General features: G+C 35.8%; 1 protein-coding gene across 3 annotated transcripts; it reads left to right on the top strand.

The window, feature by feature from the left end:
- The first annotated feature begins 3,164 nt into the window (after positions 1-3,164).
- On the top strand, positions 3,165-17,650 carry LOC136207383 (monosaccharide-sensing protein 2). 3 transcript variants are annotated; one of them, XM_065998649.1, is made up of 7 exons: positions 3,165-3,549; positions 3,626-3,746; positions 6,187-6,318; positions 7,926-8,492; positions 10,143-11,083; positions 14,072-14,259; positions 16,846-17,650. In XM_065998649.1, exons 3-7 carry the CDS (start codon positions 6,240-6,242, stop codon positions 17,288-17,290), a joined length of 2,220 nt encoding a protein of 739 aa, XP_065854721.1. In that variant the 5' UTR covers positions 3,165-3,549; positions 3,626-3,746; positions 6,187-6,239; the 3' UTR covers positions 17,291-17,650. The 3 variants fall into 3 exon arrangements, with proteins under 3 accessions (XP_065854721.1, XP_065854720.1, XP_065854722.1); XM_065998648.1 differs by lacking the exon at positions 3,626-3,746; XM_065998650.1 differs by lacking the exons at positions 3,165-3,549; positions 3,626-3,746 and adding an exon at positions 5,242-5,262.
- Positions 17,651-18,055: the final 405 nt, after the last annotated feature.

Genomic DNA, 18,055 nt, shown 5'->3' with positions numbered 1-18,055 from the left:
TTATGTGCATAGAGAAACAAATAAGTGCACTGGTTTTAGATGACTATTTGAACGTGTCATTTGGTCCCTAGAGTATAAAATGATGCAATCTTTAGTCCTTTGCCTAAGAACAATGATAGTTACACAACTATACACCGAAAAAGTGGTGTAACAACCTCAAGTAATGATGTTCAAACTAGTCGGCAAAGGTTAGAGCCACAATTACATCAGGAGAGAAGATCTACAAGAAGTATTAAGTGACTTAGATGGATGACAGATTTTGTAGTCAAACATGTTGTGCATTCAATAAAGTTATTCATGTTCAGTAAAGTACATACAACTTTCCTAGGAGAGATCGAAAAGATTTATGAACCTAAATGTTACAAAACGGTAAAAGGTAATTCATAGCGAAAGTTAGCCATGAAACAAGAGTTGGAAGCACTTGAGAATAATATGACTTGGGAAGTAGTTGAGTTACCAAAGGGGAAAAGAGCAATTTCTTATAAATGGGCCTTTAAAATAAAATATGCACGTGATGGTCATTTCTAAGTACAAATCAAGACTAGTTGCTCGTGGGTATGACTAGAGGTTTGAAGTTGATTACCATGATAGTTACTCACTTGTCACAAAGGTAACCATAATAAGAGTTTTTCTAGAAGTTGCAACAATAAAATTAATGGCCAATTCAACGAATAAACATTAATATGCATGCTTTCATGGGTTTATTGATGAAGAATTATACATGGAGCCACCAGAGAGTTATTCTAATGGTAAGAGGTATGGTTTTCAAGCTTACTAAGTCTTTATATGGCCTTAAACAACATGGGAGACAGTGGAATAAAGCCTTTTTTTCTTAGAAAACTTGATTCAATTCGGGTTTGTGAAATCTATTCATGACTATTGTGTTTTTACATAACATACAATCGATAATCAATTCCTAGCATTGATTGTGTATGTAGATGATTTACTAATAACAGGTGCATCTATGTTGTTACTTGAATAAGTTAAAAGATAATTATTTTATAGTTTTACAATAAAAGACATGGAGGAAAAATCTTCCTTGACATTGAGTTGGCCAGATCAGAAAGAGATTTGTTAACATATCAAACCAAATACATCAGAGACTCGGTGACAAATACTTGATTGATAGAGGCTCTCAATTCAACAAATCCATTTCCATCTAGTGTTCAACCTAATGTTGTCTCACAAGTATGTAAGAAGCATGAGCAGTTTCGAAGATTATTGTATTTAGGTTTTACAAGACGTGGTATTGCCTTTATAACACAACGACTCAGTCAATATATAAGCAACCTAACCATAGTACAAATGCAAGCTGCAATGCATGTAATAAAGTACTCAAAGGCCAGTGCAGATGTGGGGTTGTTTTACAATGCACAAAGTGACTTAACCAGGATGGAATGATGTGGGGGAGATGTAAAATGACAATGAGATATGTGATTGAATATTATGTGTGTTTTGGTTCATGGTCTATTGGAAGTCTAAAAAACAAGGTACAATCAGTAAAAGTACAAAGCAACGAAAATCACTTATTGCGAGCTAAAGTGGTTAACATATTTACTGAGGAATGGTGAGAGTAATGTCATGGTTAAGTCCAAGTATCAAATCCACGTGATTTATACCCACAAGTATCAAACTACTCGATTGTATAACGTTATCTTGGCGATGATTACTTTGGTTTGGTGTGTCGTAACTATTATAAACTACTCCTAAGCTATATGTGAGACATATTTTAGCGTACAAGTCCTTATGAGATGATACAGATTGCATTAAGTTAGAATACATAATAAACAATATTTCAGATTATACACAAGTGATATATTACTCTTGCAAAGACGATTATGAATAAATCGGCCAACTCCGCTAAGTACTTAGATCGTGATTCCTTTTTAAGGCGATGCTAATTCTAATTGATTCGGAAACTAGGGCTCGTAAGTGTCGTGGTTTGTCAGTTCTTAGGTTTCCGGGTTGTCAATCTCAGTGAGGCAATGCCTATATGGATCCTAATGGATTTCAGAGTTTGTAATCAACATACATAGTAATCAATTATGAGAATCAAAGCAACGAATAAATATCAATAAGTATAATGAAAATCGTGAATCATATATTGAAAATGTGAAAAAAGTTTAAGCGGAAAACAACCCAACCTAGCACATAGAAAGAGTACAAACTAGTTAACAAGGTAAAGTGGAAGAAGATTAAACCCTTAGAACTAGCTAACCGGACTCAAAGTCGTCGATTTAGATTCGGAAGTGGAACTTCGAGTTTGGAGAAAAAGGATGGAACCGTAAGTTCATCGAATTTTGCTAAAATCAAGCTCTCGAGGTGTAAGGAAATTTTATTGCATAAAATCTAAATATTTAAAATTGGATTCTAAGCTAGTTTATATAGAGAAAATTACAAGCCATAATGTCAAAATTGAAATTACATAAAGTAAGAAGGCTTTAAATTTGCATAAAGATTGCAAGAAAACTTTGAATTTGATGTAGAAAATAGAGCCCGCACGAATAAGGAAGCACATGATGCTTGTAGGAAAATATACATTTTTGCTGAATTTGGGTCTAGCACGGTGTGTTGCCTACTGCAGCACAACGTGTTGGCTCTAGTGTTGGACTTTTATGCCTCTTTTCTCCCTTACACTTTATCGCATTTGCTTGTCTTTTCTTTTGACTAAAGCATCAATATTAAAAGCTCAAATTAGACATTTAAAAATGGTAACTTTCATTTTTACACATGAATTTTTATTCCAAGAATTACAACTTAATTAAATTCTAATAAAGACTTCAAGCGTTATTGAGAAGATAAAAGAGATTAAAATAACTCAAAAATTAATCTTTTTAACTTAAAAAAAGTGAAATTGGACGTAAGTGGATGAAACTACCAAGAAAAAGTGAAAATAATAAAAAATATATTTGATGATTATTTAAGTATCAAATCAAACTTTTCAAACCTTATAGTGAACTTTGACCCTTAATCCCTAATTATACTATTTACCATGTTAGAATAAAAATTACCCTTGTCTTAGAATAATAAGAATATTTGTAAATTTATTACTAAAATTTATTCAAACAAAAAAAATAAAACTAAAAGGGTATTGTATTAATGATAATAGAGGCAAAATTTGTAATTTAGTAGAAACCAGATTTTTTTATACACAAGATTCCAATTTTCCACAGTTCAAAAATTGGATCTTGGACTCATCCCTATAATCCTCCCTGTACCCCTTCTCCATTATTGCTCCTCCATTAACAAGGAATATTTTATGCTTAACAGAGTATCTTCTTCTTCACCCCTCAAACTTTCTTTTCCCCTTTTCTTTCAATTTTTTTTTAAAAAAGATCACTCTAACTTCAAAAAGTGAGTGACATATAAGGGTTTACTTCAAAAAGAGCAGCTGTCTTAATCTTACAGGCTTTACTTCTGTTCCTCTTTGGCTTCTTCTTCTTCTTCTTCTAGATGGCAATTTGCAGAGAAAACGATGGCTCTTTCTGCATCTGATTATACTTGACGGCTGAAATTGAAAGTATCTAGTAGACGGTTCTGCTTAGCTAGGTATTAAATTGATTAATTAATGCTTAATTTTGTTTTGTTTCAGTGATTTAGACATTTGGGGGTTTTCTTCTTTCAGTTGTATCATCTTATGGCATTGAAAGATTGATCTTTTCTCTCTGCTTTGTTGAGAAAAGATTTGATTAATTGGGGGTTTTGGAGTATTGGGTTGCTTGGATTTTGAGTGTTTGTGTTTTCAGGTATGTTTAGGGTTCTATTTAGTTTGGTTTTTCTAATTGGAATTGGAATTGAAATCTTAAATCTAATTATAAAAAGGATTAGAATTATATTAAATTGATTAATTAATACTTAATTTTGTTTTGTTTGAGTGATTTAGACATTTTGGGGTTTTCTTCTTTTAATTGTATCATCTTATGGCATTGAAAGATTGATCTTTTCTCTCTGCTTTGTGGAGAAAAGATTTGATTTTTGCTTAATTGGGGTTTTGGAGTATTGGGTTGCTTGGATTTTCATTGTTTGTGTTTACAGGTATGTCCAGGGTTCTATTTAGATTGGTTTTTCTAATTAATTTTGTTTTTTTGAATGATTTAGACATTTGGGGTTCTTCTTAGCTAGGTATTAAATTGATTAATTAATACTTAATTTTGTTTTCTTTGAATGATTTAGACATTTGGGGGTTTTCTTCTATTATTTGTATCATCATCTTATGGCATTGAAAGATTGATATTTTCTCTCTGCTTTGTTGAGAAAAGATTTGTTTAATTGGGGGTTTTGGAGTATTGGGTTGCTTGGATTTTGATTCTTTGTGTTTTAAGGTATGTCTAGGGTTCTATTTAGTTTGGTTTTTCTAATTAATTTTGTTTTCTTTGGATGATTTAGACATTTGGGGGTTTTTTCTTTTATTTGTATCATCTTATGGCATTGAAAGATTGATCTTTTCACTCTGCTTTGTGGAGAAAAGATTTGATTTTTGCTTAATTGGGGTTTTGGAGTATTGGGTTGCTTGGATTTTGATTTTATGTGTTTTCAGGTATGTTTAGGGTTCTATGTAGTTTGGTTTTTCTAATTAGAATTAGAATTGAAAACTTAAATCTAATTAGAAAAAGGATTAGAATTGGAATTGAAAAGTTAAATCTAATTAGAAAAAGGATTAGAATTAGATTTAGTTTGGTTTTCTAATTAGAATTGGATATGCATATGTGTGAGCATTTAAGTCTAATTGGATCTCATGAGATTGGGAGTTAGAGATTGTGATTAACTTACAGATTAGTGTGCTCCTTGTCCGTGGATGTAGGCGAAGTTAGCTGAAATATCTTGTTTTTGTTCGTGATATTAAGCTTGTTATAGTCAATAGCAAGTCAATTTCTAACAGTTTGGTCTATTTCTTTGTTGTGTTACTGTTTTTTGCTCCTCGTCCATGGATGTAGGCGAAATTAGCCGAAATATCTTGTTTTTGTTCCGGATATTAAGCTTGTTATAGTCAATACCGAGTCAATTTCTAACAGTTTGGTCTGTTTCTTTGTTGTTTAGTGTTTTTTAGCTGAAGATTGGATTCAAACTTCAAATCCTGGTTTTTGGGGAAATTACCCGAAATATCTTGTTTTTGTTCTGGGTTTTCTTCTTTTATTTGTATCATGATATGGCATTGAATAATTGATCTTTTCTCTCTGGTTTGTGGAGAAAAGATTTGATTTTTGCTTTATTTGGGTTTTTGGAGTATTGGGTTGCTTGGATTTTGAGTGTTTGTGTTTTCAGGTATGTTTAGGGTTCTATTTAGTTCGGTTTTTCGGAATTGAAAACGTAAATCCAATTAGAAAAAGGATTTAGTTTCTATTTAGTTTGGTTTTCTAATTAGAATTCGAATTGAAAACGTAAATCTAATTAGCATTTAAGTATAATTGGATCTCATGAAATTGAGAGTTAGAGATTGTGATTTTCTTTCTCTAACTTGCAGATTAGTGTGCTCCTCGTCCGTGGATGTAGGCAAAATTAGGCAAAATATCGTGTTTTTGTTCCGGATATTAAGCTTGTTATAGTCAATACCGAGTCAGAGGGTGAACCTTGGCGCAATAGGAAACATTGTTGTTGTGTGACCGAGAGGTCACAGGTTCGAGTCTTAGGAGCGGCCTCTTGCCAAAAAAATTGGAGGCTTGCCCCCAATACACCCTTGTGGTGGGACCCCTCCCCGGACCCTCACTTAGCGGGGACGCGTAGTGCACCGGCCCCCCTTTATAGTCGATATCGAGTCAATTTCTAACCGTTTGGTCTATTTCTTTGTTGTATTAGTGTTTTTTGCTCCAGATGTAGGCAAAATTAGCCGAAATATCTTGTTTTTTTTTTTCGGATATTAAGCTTGTTATAGTCAATACCGAGTCAATTTCTAACAGTTTGGTCTATTTCTTTGTTGTGTTAGTGTTTTTTGCTCCTCGTCCGTGGATGTAGGCGAAATTAGCGGAAATATCTCGCTTTTGTTCCGGATATTAAGCTTGTTATAGTCAATACCGAGTCAATTTCTAACAGTTTGGTGTTGTTTACTGTTTTTTGCTCCTTGTTCGTGGATGTAGGCAAAATTAGCCGAAATATCTTGTTTTTTTTTTTTTTTTTTTCCCGGATATGAAGCTTGTTATAGTCAATACCAAGTCAATTTCTAACAGTTTGGTCTTTTTCTTTGTTGTTTAGTGTTTTTTAGCGGAAAATTCGATTCAAACTTCAAATCCTGGTTTTCGGGAAAGATGAGCGGAGCTGTGCTTGTAGCTGTAGCTGCTGCAGTCGGTAACTTGTTGCAAGGATGGGATAATGCAACCATAGCAGGTAAATTTAGAATCTATCGTTGCTTGAATTTCGTGTTCTTATCTCGGACAAGTCCGATTTGCTTCATAATTGCTGATGATGAATTCAATTGATTTGAAATCTAGGGATTATTGGGGGAGAATAGATTTATACTCCAAGTATAAAACCGTGCGATGTTAACAAAAGCTGATTTTCTGTTAATCTGGTTCTATGTTTGTGCCATCTAAGCTCCATTGGAGGCTAATATTGCACAGTGGAGTCTAAATCCGTTCTCTCATAATAATAACCATATATTCCCTCTGTTCCATAATATTTGTCTTTTAAGGTTAAGGCACAAGAATTAAGAAATGTAATTAATATTAACTAAAAGACTTTGTTACCCTTGTATTAATTGCATTAATTAATTAATTTTTATCTAATTCTAAAATAAAAAGGCAACTTAAATAGGGATATATTTGGTAAAACTTCAATTAATGTACATTGATTGAATCAAAACGTCAAACATTATGGAACAACAAAATTTCTCTAGAAAGACAAATATTGTGGAACGGAGGGAGTACTAAACTTGTACCTTGGCGCAAACATGACACCAAATTAACGGAAAATGGACTTATGTTGGATTCGCCGTTAATGGAGTTTGAAATTGCTCCATCTACAAAACTTCAGTGCTAACAATGCACGGTTTTATACACGAAGTAATAACCATAGGGTTAAATTTACACATTTTTCCGCGAAATCTATTGTTTTTTAAAATTAAAGTCATTTTTGAGGTTAATTCTTCATCGGGATTAAGGCGCTGTTCTTTGTCACTTAATTTCAGTATCAGTAATTTCAGTTCAGTAGCATTCAGTTCAGTAATTTATTATAATCATAAGGGTAAATAATTTATTAGTCCCCTCCTTTTTACCTAATACACTGTTTAGTCCCCCTATTTTGAAAAACATATTATAAAATCCCTATTGTTTGTCAATATTAACCATTTGGTCATTCTGTCTATTTTTTTTCTAGATTTTTAACCGTTATATTTGGCATAAAGAGACCGATAGAAAATAGCAGAATAACATGACCATCTTGTATTTCCTATTGAAAGCTAAGATATGTTCAGTTAAAAATCTAAAAAAACTAGATAAAAGGACCAAATGGTTAATATTGACAAAAGATAGAGACCTTATAATATGTTTTTCAAAATAGAGGGACTAAACAGTGTGTTAGGTAAAAAGGCAGGGACTAATAAATTATTTACCCTAATCATAATTATTTATTATAATTTTTTTTTTATTATTATTAGAACCATTATTATTTTTATAAGCTTTTTATTGGCGCAACGGTAAAACGTTGTTGTCGTGTGACCAGAGGTCACGGGTTCGAGTCTTAGGAGCGGCCTCTTGCCAATTAAATTGGCAAGGGAAGGCTTGCCCCCAATACACCCTTGTGGTGGGACCCCTCCCCGGACCCTCGCTCAGCGGGGACGCGTAATGCGACCGGGCCGCCCTTTATTGCTATTTTTTAAAGATTATATTATTATTTCCATTTCAGTAGAATTCAGTTCAGTTCAGTAGCATTTAGTTCAGTTCAGTTTACTTAATTTCAGTCAAAAAGAACAGAGCCTAAGGATCTCTCTTTTGCAGGGGCTGTTTTGTATATTAAGCGGGAATTCAAATTGGAAAGCGAACCAACTATAGAAGGATTGATCGTGGCTACCTCACTTATCGGTGCTACTCTGATTACGACTTGTTCCGGAGCCATAGCAGACTGGCTCGGTCGCCGTCCGTTGATGATAATCTCTTCTGTACTTTACTGTATTAGTGGTATTGTGATGTTATGGTCTCCCAATGTTTATGTTCTACTCTTGGCGAGGCTTTTGGATGGATTCGGTATCGGTTTGGCCGTCACTCTTGTTCCGGTCTACATATCGGAGACTGCACCACCTGAAATCAGGGGTTTATTGAATACTCTTCCTCAGTTTACTGGATCTGGTGGCATGTTTTTGTCATACTGTATGGTTTTCGGAATGTCCCTGACAAATGCGCCAAATTGGAGATTGATGCTCGGGGTTCTGTCTTTTCCTTCGCTCATTTATCTTTTTTTGACTGTATTTTACTTGCCGGAGTCTCCGAGATGGCTTGTGAGTAAAGGACGGATGCTCGAGGCGAAGAAGGTTTTGCAGAGGCTCCGTGGCAGGGACGATGTATCTGGTTAGCTGTTCTGTTTCCTTTGTGTGAAATACGAGCTGTAATCTGCTTTTGGTTTTGATTCTCTCGTAAGTGAATCATGTCAACGTATACGAGTGGTCATAGTTATAGGGCATTTATTTGATGCTAGGAATTCATCGTTGAGTTCTATGATAATTGAAATGTATCAGAACTGTAAATCGTGTCAGACGGGTTATCGTGTCATAATCGTCAGTGTTCTAAAAATCGGCCCAGCCGGCTGCCTAGGTAGGGATTTTTAGAACACCGTCCCGATTTCCTCAAGTCGGTCGGCATAAGTCGGTTTACTGATTTTTGCCCGCCCAGGCAAACCTAGGTGGATCCAGGTGGCCCTAGGCGGTCCATTTTAAAAAATTGGCCTTTTAAGTTTATATCAATTTTTTTTTTTAATTTTAAATAAATTATTAAATAACCAAAAACTAAAAGAAAATACCTAAAACGCTATTTTTAAGGATACTAATGTTTTTTTTTTTTGGCACATTTTGTTATTAATGTTATTTTATTGGCACATTTTTATTTTTTAAGGACATTAATGTAACAAATATTAAAATATATATGTTTTTCTATCTTAAAATATTTTATATTATTATTTTTACATAGTATAATTCATATTTTAGAGAGCAAGCCTTGGCGCAACGGTAAAAGTTGTTGTCGTGTGACTGAGAGGTCACGGGTTCGAGTCTTAGGAGTGGCCTCTTGCCAAAAAAAATTGGCAGGGGAAGGCTTGCCCCCAGTACGCCCTTGTAGTGGGACCCCTCCCCGGACCCTCGCTTAGCGGAGACGCGTAGTGCACTGGGCCGCCCTTTAGTATAATTCATATTTTAATTGCATTTGTATAATAATTTATTTATTAAAAATTATAAAAGTATAAAAATACAAATCTGATTAATTCCCGACTAATCCCGGGAGCCATGTTACAACCTTGCTAATCTTGTTACATGATTTATATATTGCATATGATTATATATGATATAAAAGGGCGGCCCGGTGCACTACGCGTCCCCGCTGAGCGAGGGTCCGGGGAGGGGTCCCACCACAAGGATGTACTAGGAGCAAGCCTTCCCCTACCAATTGTATGATTATATATGATACTCCCTCCATTCTCAAATAAGTGTCGTTTTAGATAATTGTTTTAGTTCTTTTTTAAGTGTCGTTTTCGTTTTTCAATAAAATTTAGTATAGGTTTTTGGTCTAAGCATTTAAATTTTGTCTTGATTTATGTGTTTTTTAAGCTTTCAAAGTTTCTTCTCCAATTATCATAAGAGAGAGAATTTTTATTTAGTTAATCCATGTAAATTTATTAATTTAAGTGCACATTAATTATGTTTCTTAATTTGTGTGAAAATTCTAAAACGACACTTATTTGAGAATGGAGGGAGTATAAAAGACACCAAAATGATAATCGTGTCAAGAATGTTGTCTGTAAATCGTGTTATCGTGTTTTTGATGTAGATGATACCATACATCATACAATAAAGATAATTCGAATTATCGAAATGGTTTTGGAATCTAACAGTTCGATGGTTTTTGTCGTACTCCGAACTTCAATCTTACGATTATCCTATCTTTTAGGGGAATGTATTTTGCGTGACATTTTTGACAATATGATGATACTGATATGGTTCAGATGAACAGGTGAGATGGCTTTACTAGTCGAAGGACTCGGGGTTGGGGCTGACACATCGATAGAGGAGTACATAATCGGCCCAGCTAATGATATAATTGATGACCAAGAGATATCTGAAGACAAAGATCAAATGAAGTTATACGGACCGGAAGGAGGTCTTAGCTGGATTGCGAAACCAGTTCCCGGGCAGAGCAGTATTCGTCTTGCATCTCGGCCAGGAAGTATGGTAAACCAGAGTGTGCCTCTCATGGATCCTCTAGTTACCCTCTTTGGCAGTGTACACGAGAAACACCCCGACACCGGAAGCATGAGAAGTATGCTTTTCCCGCACTTCGGCAGTATGTTCAGTGTCGGAGGGCAACCGAAAGAGTGGGATGAGGAAAGCCAACCCAGAGAAGGCGATGATTATCCCTCGGATACGGGTGGTAATGACTCCGATGATAATCTGCATAGTCCGTTAATATCACGGCAGGCAACGAGCATGGACAAGGAAGAATTGACAGCACCTGTACATGGAAGTCTTTCGAGCATGAGACACGGGAGTCTGATGCAAGGACAAGGTGGGGATTCGGTTGGTAGCACGGGGATTGGTAGCGGTTGGCAGTTAGCGTGGAAATGGTCCGAGAGAGACGGCCAAGATGGGCAGAAGGAAGGTGGGTTTAAAAGGATTTATTTGCATCAAGACGGTGCGCCTGCTTCGCGGCGTGGATCTCTGGTTTCTTTGCACGGCGGTGGTGATGCGCCTGCTGAGAGCGAATTCGTCCAGGCTTCGGCTTTGGTGAGCCAACCGGCTCTTTATTCCCGGCAGCTTCTGGAACAACATCCAATTGGACCGGCTATGGTTCACCCGTCTGAAACTGCAGCTAAAGGACCTAGTTGGAAAGATCTTTTCGAACCAGGGGTCAAAAGTGCTTTAACTGTCGGGGTTGGACTCCAAATTCTTCAACAGGTAAATTTTAATCTGCTTGTTATTATGATCTAATTGTGACCCCCAAGTCGTCCAAAAACTACAACTGACCCCGAACTTCAAAACATTACAACTAACCCCCTCAGTGTTCTAAAAATCGGCCTAGGTGAGGATTTTTAGAACACCGTCCCAATTTCCTCAAGTCAGTCGGCATAAGTCGGTTTACCGATTTTTTGATGACCGGCTCTAGGCGGCTACCAGGCGCACCCTTTTTAAAAATTTGGCCATTTAATTTTATGTCAATTTTTTAAATTTTAAATAAATTATTAAATAGTTTATTTTTTTATTTTTTTAAAAATTTTAAATAAATTATTAAATAGAGGGCGAGCCTTGGCACAACGGTAAACGTTGTTGTCGTGTGACCAAGAGGTCACGGGTTCGAGTCTTAGGAGCGGCCCCTTGCCAAATAAATTGGCAAGGGAAGGCTTGCCCCCAGTACACCCTTGTGGTGGGACCCCTCCCCGGACCCTTGCTCAGCGGGGACGCGTAGTGCACCGGGCCGCCCTTTTAAATAAATTATTAAATAACCAAAAACTAAAAGAAAATACCTAAAACTATCAAACATTGTTTTTTTAGCACATTTTGTTATTTTGTTGGCATATTTTTATTTTTTAAGAACATTAATGTAACAAATATTAAAATATATATGTTTTTCTATCTTAATTATTTTCTATTATTATTTTTACATAGTTATAATTCATATTTTAATTATATTTATATAATAATTTATTTATTAAAAATTATAAAAATATAAAAACTATTAATCCCCGGGACCCCTGTCTGACTAGCGTCTTTTACAACCTTGAACCCCCCTTAACTTGCTTATTTGGAACAAATAACCCCTCAAATGCCACGTGTCAACGCGTGATTGGAATTTCAAAATGTTATAACTAATCCCTACAATCACGTGCTGCCACATGGCATTTGAGGGTTTATTTGTTCCAAATAAGCAAGTTGAGGGGGTCCGTTACAGTTTTTAGACAACTTGGGGGGTTGAGGATGTATTAGGCTTTTTAATTTATTTATAACCAGCTAATTAGAACCCTATAAAAAGGATTAAAATACTACCTCTTGTAGACTAGAAACAAAGTTTGACGCAGTGTACCAAATGTTGCACCTCTAGTCCGTCCACACGAGGCCGTTTTCTCCGAATTCAGGGGTCTTTGTTCTTCCTCGTTCAAGTCGAAAATGAACGAAAACAATTTTTGTTCAATTTGTTTTTGTGGTCCTAAACATATTCTAAAACTTTCTTTTATCCTTCTATGCATACCAACCATATATGTCTACAGCTAGAGCTGTAAATGAGCCGAGCCGCTCATGAGTGGCTCGGTGGTCGGCTCGATAAATGCTCGAGTCAACTCGGCTCGATTTTTAAACGAGCCGCTCGTGAGAACGATTTATTGGCTCGGTTTGAGCAGGCCAAAGCTCGGCTCGAAAGCTCGCGAGCAGGCTTGATTAGAACATTTATGAACAAATTTTAGTTTTGTATAAAGGCTTAAGGTGCACAAATACCCTTAACGTTTTGGTTCATGAGCAATTTTACCCTTGCCGTTTAAAATGGTGCAATTTTACCCCTAACGTTGGAAGCCAAGAGCAATTTTACCCCTAACGTTAATAAATTGGATCAATTTGAGAAATAATTCATCAAACTGTCTTCTCGGTCATGAATCTTGTCATTTACACTTCACGTTTGCAATTTTACCCCTAACGTTGGTAGCCAATAGCAATTTTACCCCAACGTTGATAATTTGGATAATTTCAGACACTATTATAAAACACAAATATTTTGTTCCTTATTCTTCATTAATTACATACAGTATCAGTTAGTTTAAAAAAATATTTCATGTTTTTTATAATTTAATAATAGAATTGAAGATTAATATTTATAAATTCGATGAATTTTTGAATTTTTTTTGTGCAATTCATACAAAAGACAGTATATTTTTATTTTCCACATCTCAACATATGTTTGTGATTTGTTATTGATAAAATGACGCATGCGCGAAGTGTAAACGACAAGATTCATGACCGAGAAGACAGATTGGTGAATTATTTCTTAAATTGATCCAATTTATCAACGTTAGAGGTAAAATTTCTCTTGGCTTCCAACATTAGGGGTAAAATTGCACTATTTTAAACGTTAGGGGTAAAATTGCTCCTGACCTAACGCGTTAGGGGTATTTTTGCACCTTAACCCTTGTATAAAAATATATAGTTTTGTGTTATTTCACAAAATATCTAAACTTGATATTATTTCATTTGCTATTAGATGAGTTCGTTCACAAACATAATAAATGAGTAATCGACGAACTATTTGTAAGCATCTTGTTTATTTATTCACGAACTTTGCTTGTGAGCTTGTTTATGTACACAATTAAAGAGCTATTTGAGAGCAAACTTCATAAATATAATTAACAATTTATTCGCAAACAATTCATGGTTAGATAATTTTCTTAATGAACCAGTTCAAAGAAGATTTTGGGCTCAAAACAAGCTCGAAGCTCCGTTCATGCTCGTTTATTTTCTAATGAGAAGCTCGGCTCGGGCTCGAGCTTGTTAATTTTATAGCGAGTCGAGCTTGAGAGCAGGCCAAGGCTCGGGTCGGCTCGATTACAGCCCTATCTGCAGCATTTTAATTACAAATTACCGTGTCTTTAAACAAATGCCTAACCCGAAAAGGTACCTCGAAGGAGAAAGATTGCTTCGCATATACAAGGAGCCATATATAGCTCATTGATTAAACAATGTAGGATATCTAACAGTGTCTAAATCCAACTATGCACTTGTCCCAGCTATATGTTTTATTTCTATTTTTCGGATTCTTTTACTGTGTTTTGATTATCGTTTAGTGTCTTCAAGACGCCTACATGTTCAAATTTATGGTGTATGCAATTTGTTCGTATGTAATGGAAATGTTTCGAGATTATTTTCTACAATTATGATCTAAAATTACGTATTCTCGTTGTGCAGTTCTCCGGGATAAATGGGGTTCTCTATTACACTCCCCAAATTCTTGAGCAGGCAGGCGTCGGAGTGCTTCTTGCAAACTTAGGGATCAGCTCAACTTCTTCATCTTTGCTTATAAGTGCAGTAACAACATTGTTAATGCTCCCCTGTATAGCTGTGGCAATGAGGCTCATGGATCTCTCGGGACGAAGGTATTTTATTTTACTTCCGTTTTCGCCCCTGAATATGCTCTCCCCGCGTTATCACCATCCTTTAGGGTCGGCTTGGATGGAGGTTAGGGAAGATTAAATAATGGAAGGAGAGATGAAAATACTTGATTTCCGAATCCCACCGATTTGGTGGAACTTAAAATGAAGGCTCTTGGAGGTTTTTTAAATCTTCAATTAACCTCGGCTTAAACCATTATTTGGCCCCCGACCTATCCAAAATTTTGGCATTTGGCCTCTGACCTATTATTTAGTCATATTTGGCTCCTGATCTAGGTCCAATTGGTAAAATTTCACCCAATTCGAATGGAGATTTAACAGAACCGCTATCCTATTGACAAGTGACAAAATTTTGACATCTTGATTTAATAGATTTTAATTTACGGATTTATTTCTTTTTTATTTCTAATTAATTATTTTCACATAAGAACATTTATGTGGCAAACAAAACTTTAAAACATGTCGCATGTCCAGTCCAGGTGTCAAAATATCACCACGTGCCAGAGGATAACTGTTCTGTCAAGCCTCCATCTAAATTTGGTGAAATTTCAGCAATTGGGATAGTTTAGGGGCCAAACATGACAAAATAATAGGTTCGGGCCAAACGACAAAATTTTGGATAGGTTAGGGACCGCATAATGGTTTAAGCCATTAACCTTTGAAATCTCTCTCCTCCTAATGACCTTCTCCATCCATTATTTAATCTCCATCCAAGCAGACATTTAGTCATTATTATCACGGATAATATATAAAAGCAACGGTTTTGATCATTTGGACCTTAACGACCAAATGAATTTGGTCATTCACCGTTAGATATAGGCTTATTAAAATCCTAGAGTGAAGATTCAAAACATGCTAAGACTTAGATTTAATAAGTCTAGATCTAACGGTGAATAGCCAAATTCATTTGGTCGTTAAGGTCCATGTGAACATTGCTGATAAAAACTATTCCATGTGAACATTGCTGATAAAAACTATTCTTGGGCTTTACCTATAAGCATAAGCTTGTGGGTCGGGTCAATTGGTTTCTTGATATGGCATCAAAGCCCCTTAGACCAAAAGGTCGAGAGTTCAAATTCCGACACCATTTATTGTTCAATTTCAACACATGGTAGAGGGAGACTGTGTAACGCTACTATGACTTTAAGCTTTTGGATCAAAGCGTCTACAACACAGACTCATTTTGCTATGTGCTGAAATTTCTTTTAATAAATGGGAGTTGCCAGTATTTGAACCCTCGACCACTTGGTCTGGTCTAAGGAGGATCTGATACCATATCATGGGACCGTTTGACCCGTAACTCGTAAGCTTAAGATGATAGGTAAGGCCCAAGAATGGTTTTTTATTACTATCTTTGACAATGGCAATTTTCTAGAAGAGTTCCTCTTTTTTAGTTCATGATTTCTTGTTGGAATCTAGCTACACTGTGCCACTTCATTGTTTTTTGTTAACAACAGTTAGTTGTCAGATTTCGAACCCTCGTGGAACCAATTGAACTAAAAGTTTAAGCTAATAGTTGCCAGAGATTAATATAAGATATATGATTGGGCCTTAACTATCAGCTCGAGCTTTTAGTTCAATCGGTTCCATGACATGGTATTAGAACCTCTAGGACCAAACGGTCGACGCTGCTAGCCCAATGGGCATTTGTGTGTGGGGTGTGTCAGAGATTAATATAAGATATATGATTGGACCTGTTCGCGAGCTTGTTCACGAGCTTTGCTCATGAGCAGCTCGTTAATTTAATTCATGAACTTCGCTCGTTAACAACTCATTAATTATATTGATTTGAATTAACACAAAACTACATAGTTTTGAAATCTACAAAACTACATTGTTTTATTAAAAAAACAATCGAACCAAGCTTGTCACGAGCGTGTTCATGAACATTATAATCGAATTTGTTCATGAACCTAGAATCGAGCCTGCTCGCGAGCTTTCGAGCTGAGCTTTGCCGTATTCAAGCTCGTCTCGTTTATAAATCGAGCCAAATACGATCGAGCTTTTATCGAGTCGGAACATTGAGTCGCTATATTTGCCTAAATTTCTTCAATAAGCCCTACAGAGATGCTTGATGGATTTCTTAGTCAGCGGGAGATCATCCGAAAAATACAGCACAAGGGCTTATTAAAGAAATTTAGGCAAGTACAGGGAATAAACTACGACTTTTGTGGAGTTAAATGTGTCAACATTGAAATCAAGGAGGGGCAAACCAACAAATTGTGCGAAATACATGGACCGAGTTTTATCTTTTGTCTATGAAACTTCATTGAAATTAGGCCCTGTTCTTTGTCACTTAATTTCAATATCAGTAATTTCAGTTCAGTTCAGTAGCATTCAATTCAGTAATTTACCATTCCTTATTATAATTATAATTATTTTTTTTATTACTATTATTAGTATTATTAGAACCAGTATTATTTTTATAAGCTTTTTATTTTAATTATTGCTATTTTTAAAGGATTATATTATTATTTCAGTTTCACTAGAATTCAGTTCAGTTTACTTAATTTCAGTCAAAAAGTTCGTGTTCTGCATTTCTGATTCTTGACTCATTCCTTTTGTTTGCAGGAGTTTATTGCTTTACACAATCCCCATCTTGATAGTCTCTCTCCTCATCCTAGTCCTCGGAAGCCTAGTCAATCTCGGCAACGTCATCAACGCATCGATCTCAACATTCAGCGTCATCCTCTACTTCTGTTGCTTCGTCATGGGATTCGGTCCAATCCCAAACATCCTCTGCGCAGAAATCTTCCCAACTCGAGTCCGTGGCCTCTGCATTGCCATCTGCGCCCTGACTTTCTGGATCGGCGACATCATAGTCACCTATTCACTCCCCGTTATGCTTAAATCGATCGGTCTAGCCGGTGTTTTCGGGTTCTACGCAGTTGTTTGTGTCATATCATTGGTATTTGTTTACTTGAAAGTCCCAGAAACCAAAGGGATGCCCCTTGAAGTTATTACCGAGTTCTTCTCTCTCGGAGCGAAGCAGGCGGCTGCCGAAAAGAACAACTAATAATCGATTTCTGATCCGACCGGCTTTTTTTTTTACGTTGTTTGATTTGGTACACAGGAATCTATATTTTTGTAGAAAGAATATATATATATGTATGTATATTAATCATTGTTTGTTTTGGGGTTTTTTACATGATGACATTCAAAGTTTCTATTTTTAGCTCATTGAGTTGAAATTTCTGAATAATTTCATTTCATGTTTATGTTAAAAGAGTTTGTTTGTATGATGTAATTCCATTGCAATAGTGATCCTTCAATTTAAGGTTATTTTCAGGTAGATCTGTATTTATGAATTCCGGATTTGCTAAGTTCAGTTTAGTTTAGTTCGTCCAATTAATAATACTCTCTCTGTTTTTTATTATACCACGTTTTAGCTTTTTTATTTTGTTCTTTTTTATATGTTGTTTTCTATGAACCACCGATACGGGTACGCATACGGGTGCGGGTACGCGTACGGGTACGGCAAACGGCATTTCTAAAAAAATATGAGATACGGGTACGGCGGGGATACGGCAAATTTTATATATAATTAATAATATATATGGGATCGACCAGATGAGTGAGAGGGATCGACTGAATAGAAGAACTCGATACGATTAGGGTTCAATCGACAGGAGAGATTTTCAATTTAGTTTAGGGTTCAGTTCAATCGCGATAACCCTGTATATACCAGTAATCTTGGATTATTTCATTTTAATCCTTCTATTTACTGAGTTTTTTTTAAAAAAAAACCTTATACTTTCTAAGTTTTTTTAAAAAAACCCCT

The sequence above is a fragment of the Euphorbia lathyris genome, chromosome 9 (genome assembly GCF_963576675.1).
Source record: "Euphorbia lathyris chromosome 9, ddEupLath1.1, whole genome shotgun sequence".
Lineage (NCBI taxonomy): Eukaryota > Viridiplantae > Streptophyta > Magnoliopsida > Malpighiales > Euphorbiaceae > Euphorbia > Euphorbia lathyris.
The sequence above is the reverse complement of the archived record's forward strand: the minus strand, read 5'-3'. Positions and strand labels throughout refer to the sequence as shown.

Coding starts and splice junctions, on each gene's coding strand:
- LOC136207383 (XM_065998648.1), top strand. CDS start 6,240: ATGAGCGGAGCTGTGCTTGTAGCTGTAGCTGCTGCAGTCGGTAACTTG. Junction 11,084..14,071: donor GACTCCAAATTCTTCAACAG/GTAAATTTTAAT, acceptor CTCGTTGTGCAG/TTCTCCGGGATAAATGGGGT. Junction 14,260..16,845: donor ATGGATCTCTCGGGACGAAG/GTATTTTATTTT, acceptor TTTTGTTTGCAG/GAGTTTATTGCTTTACACAA.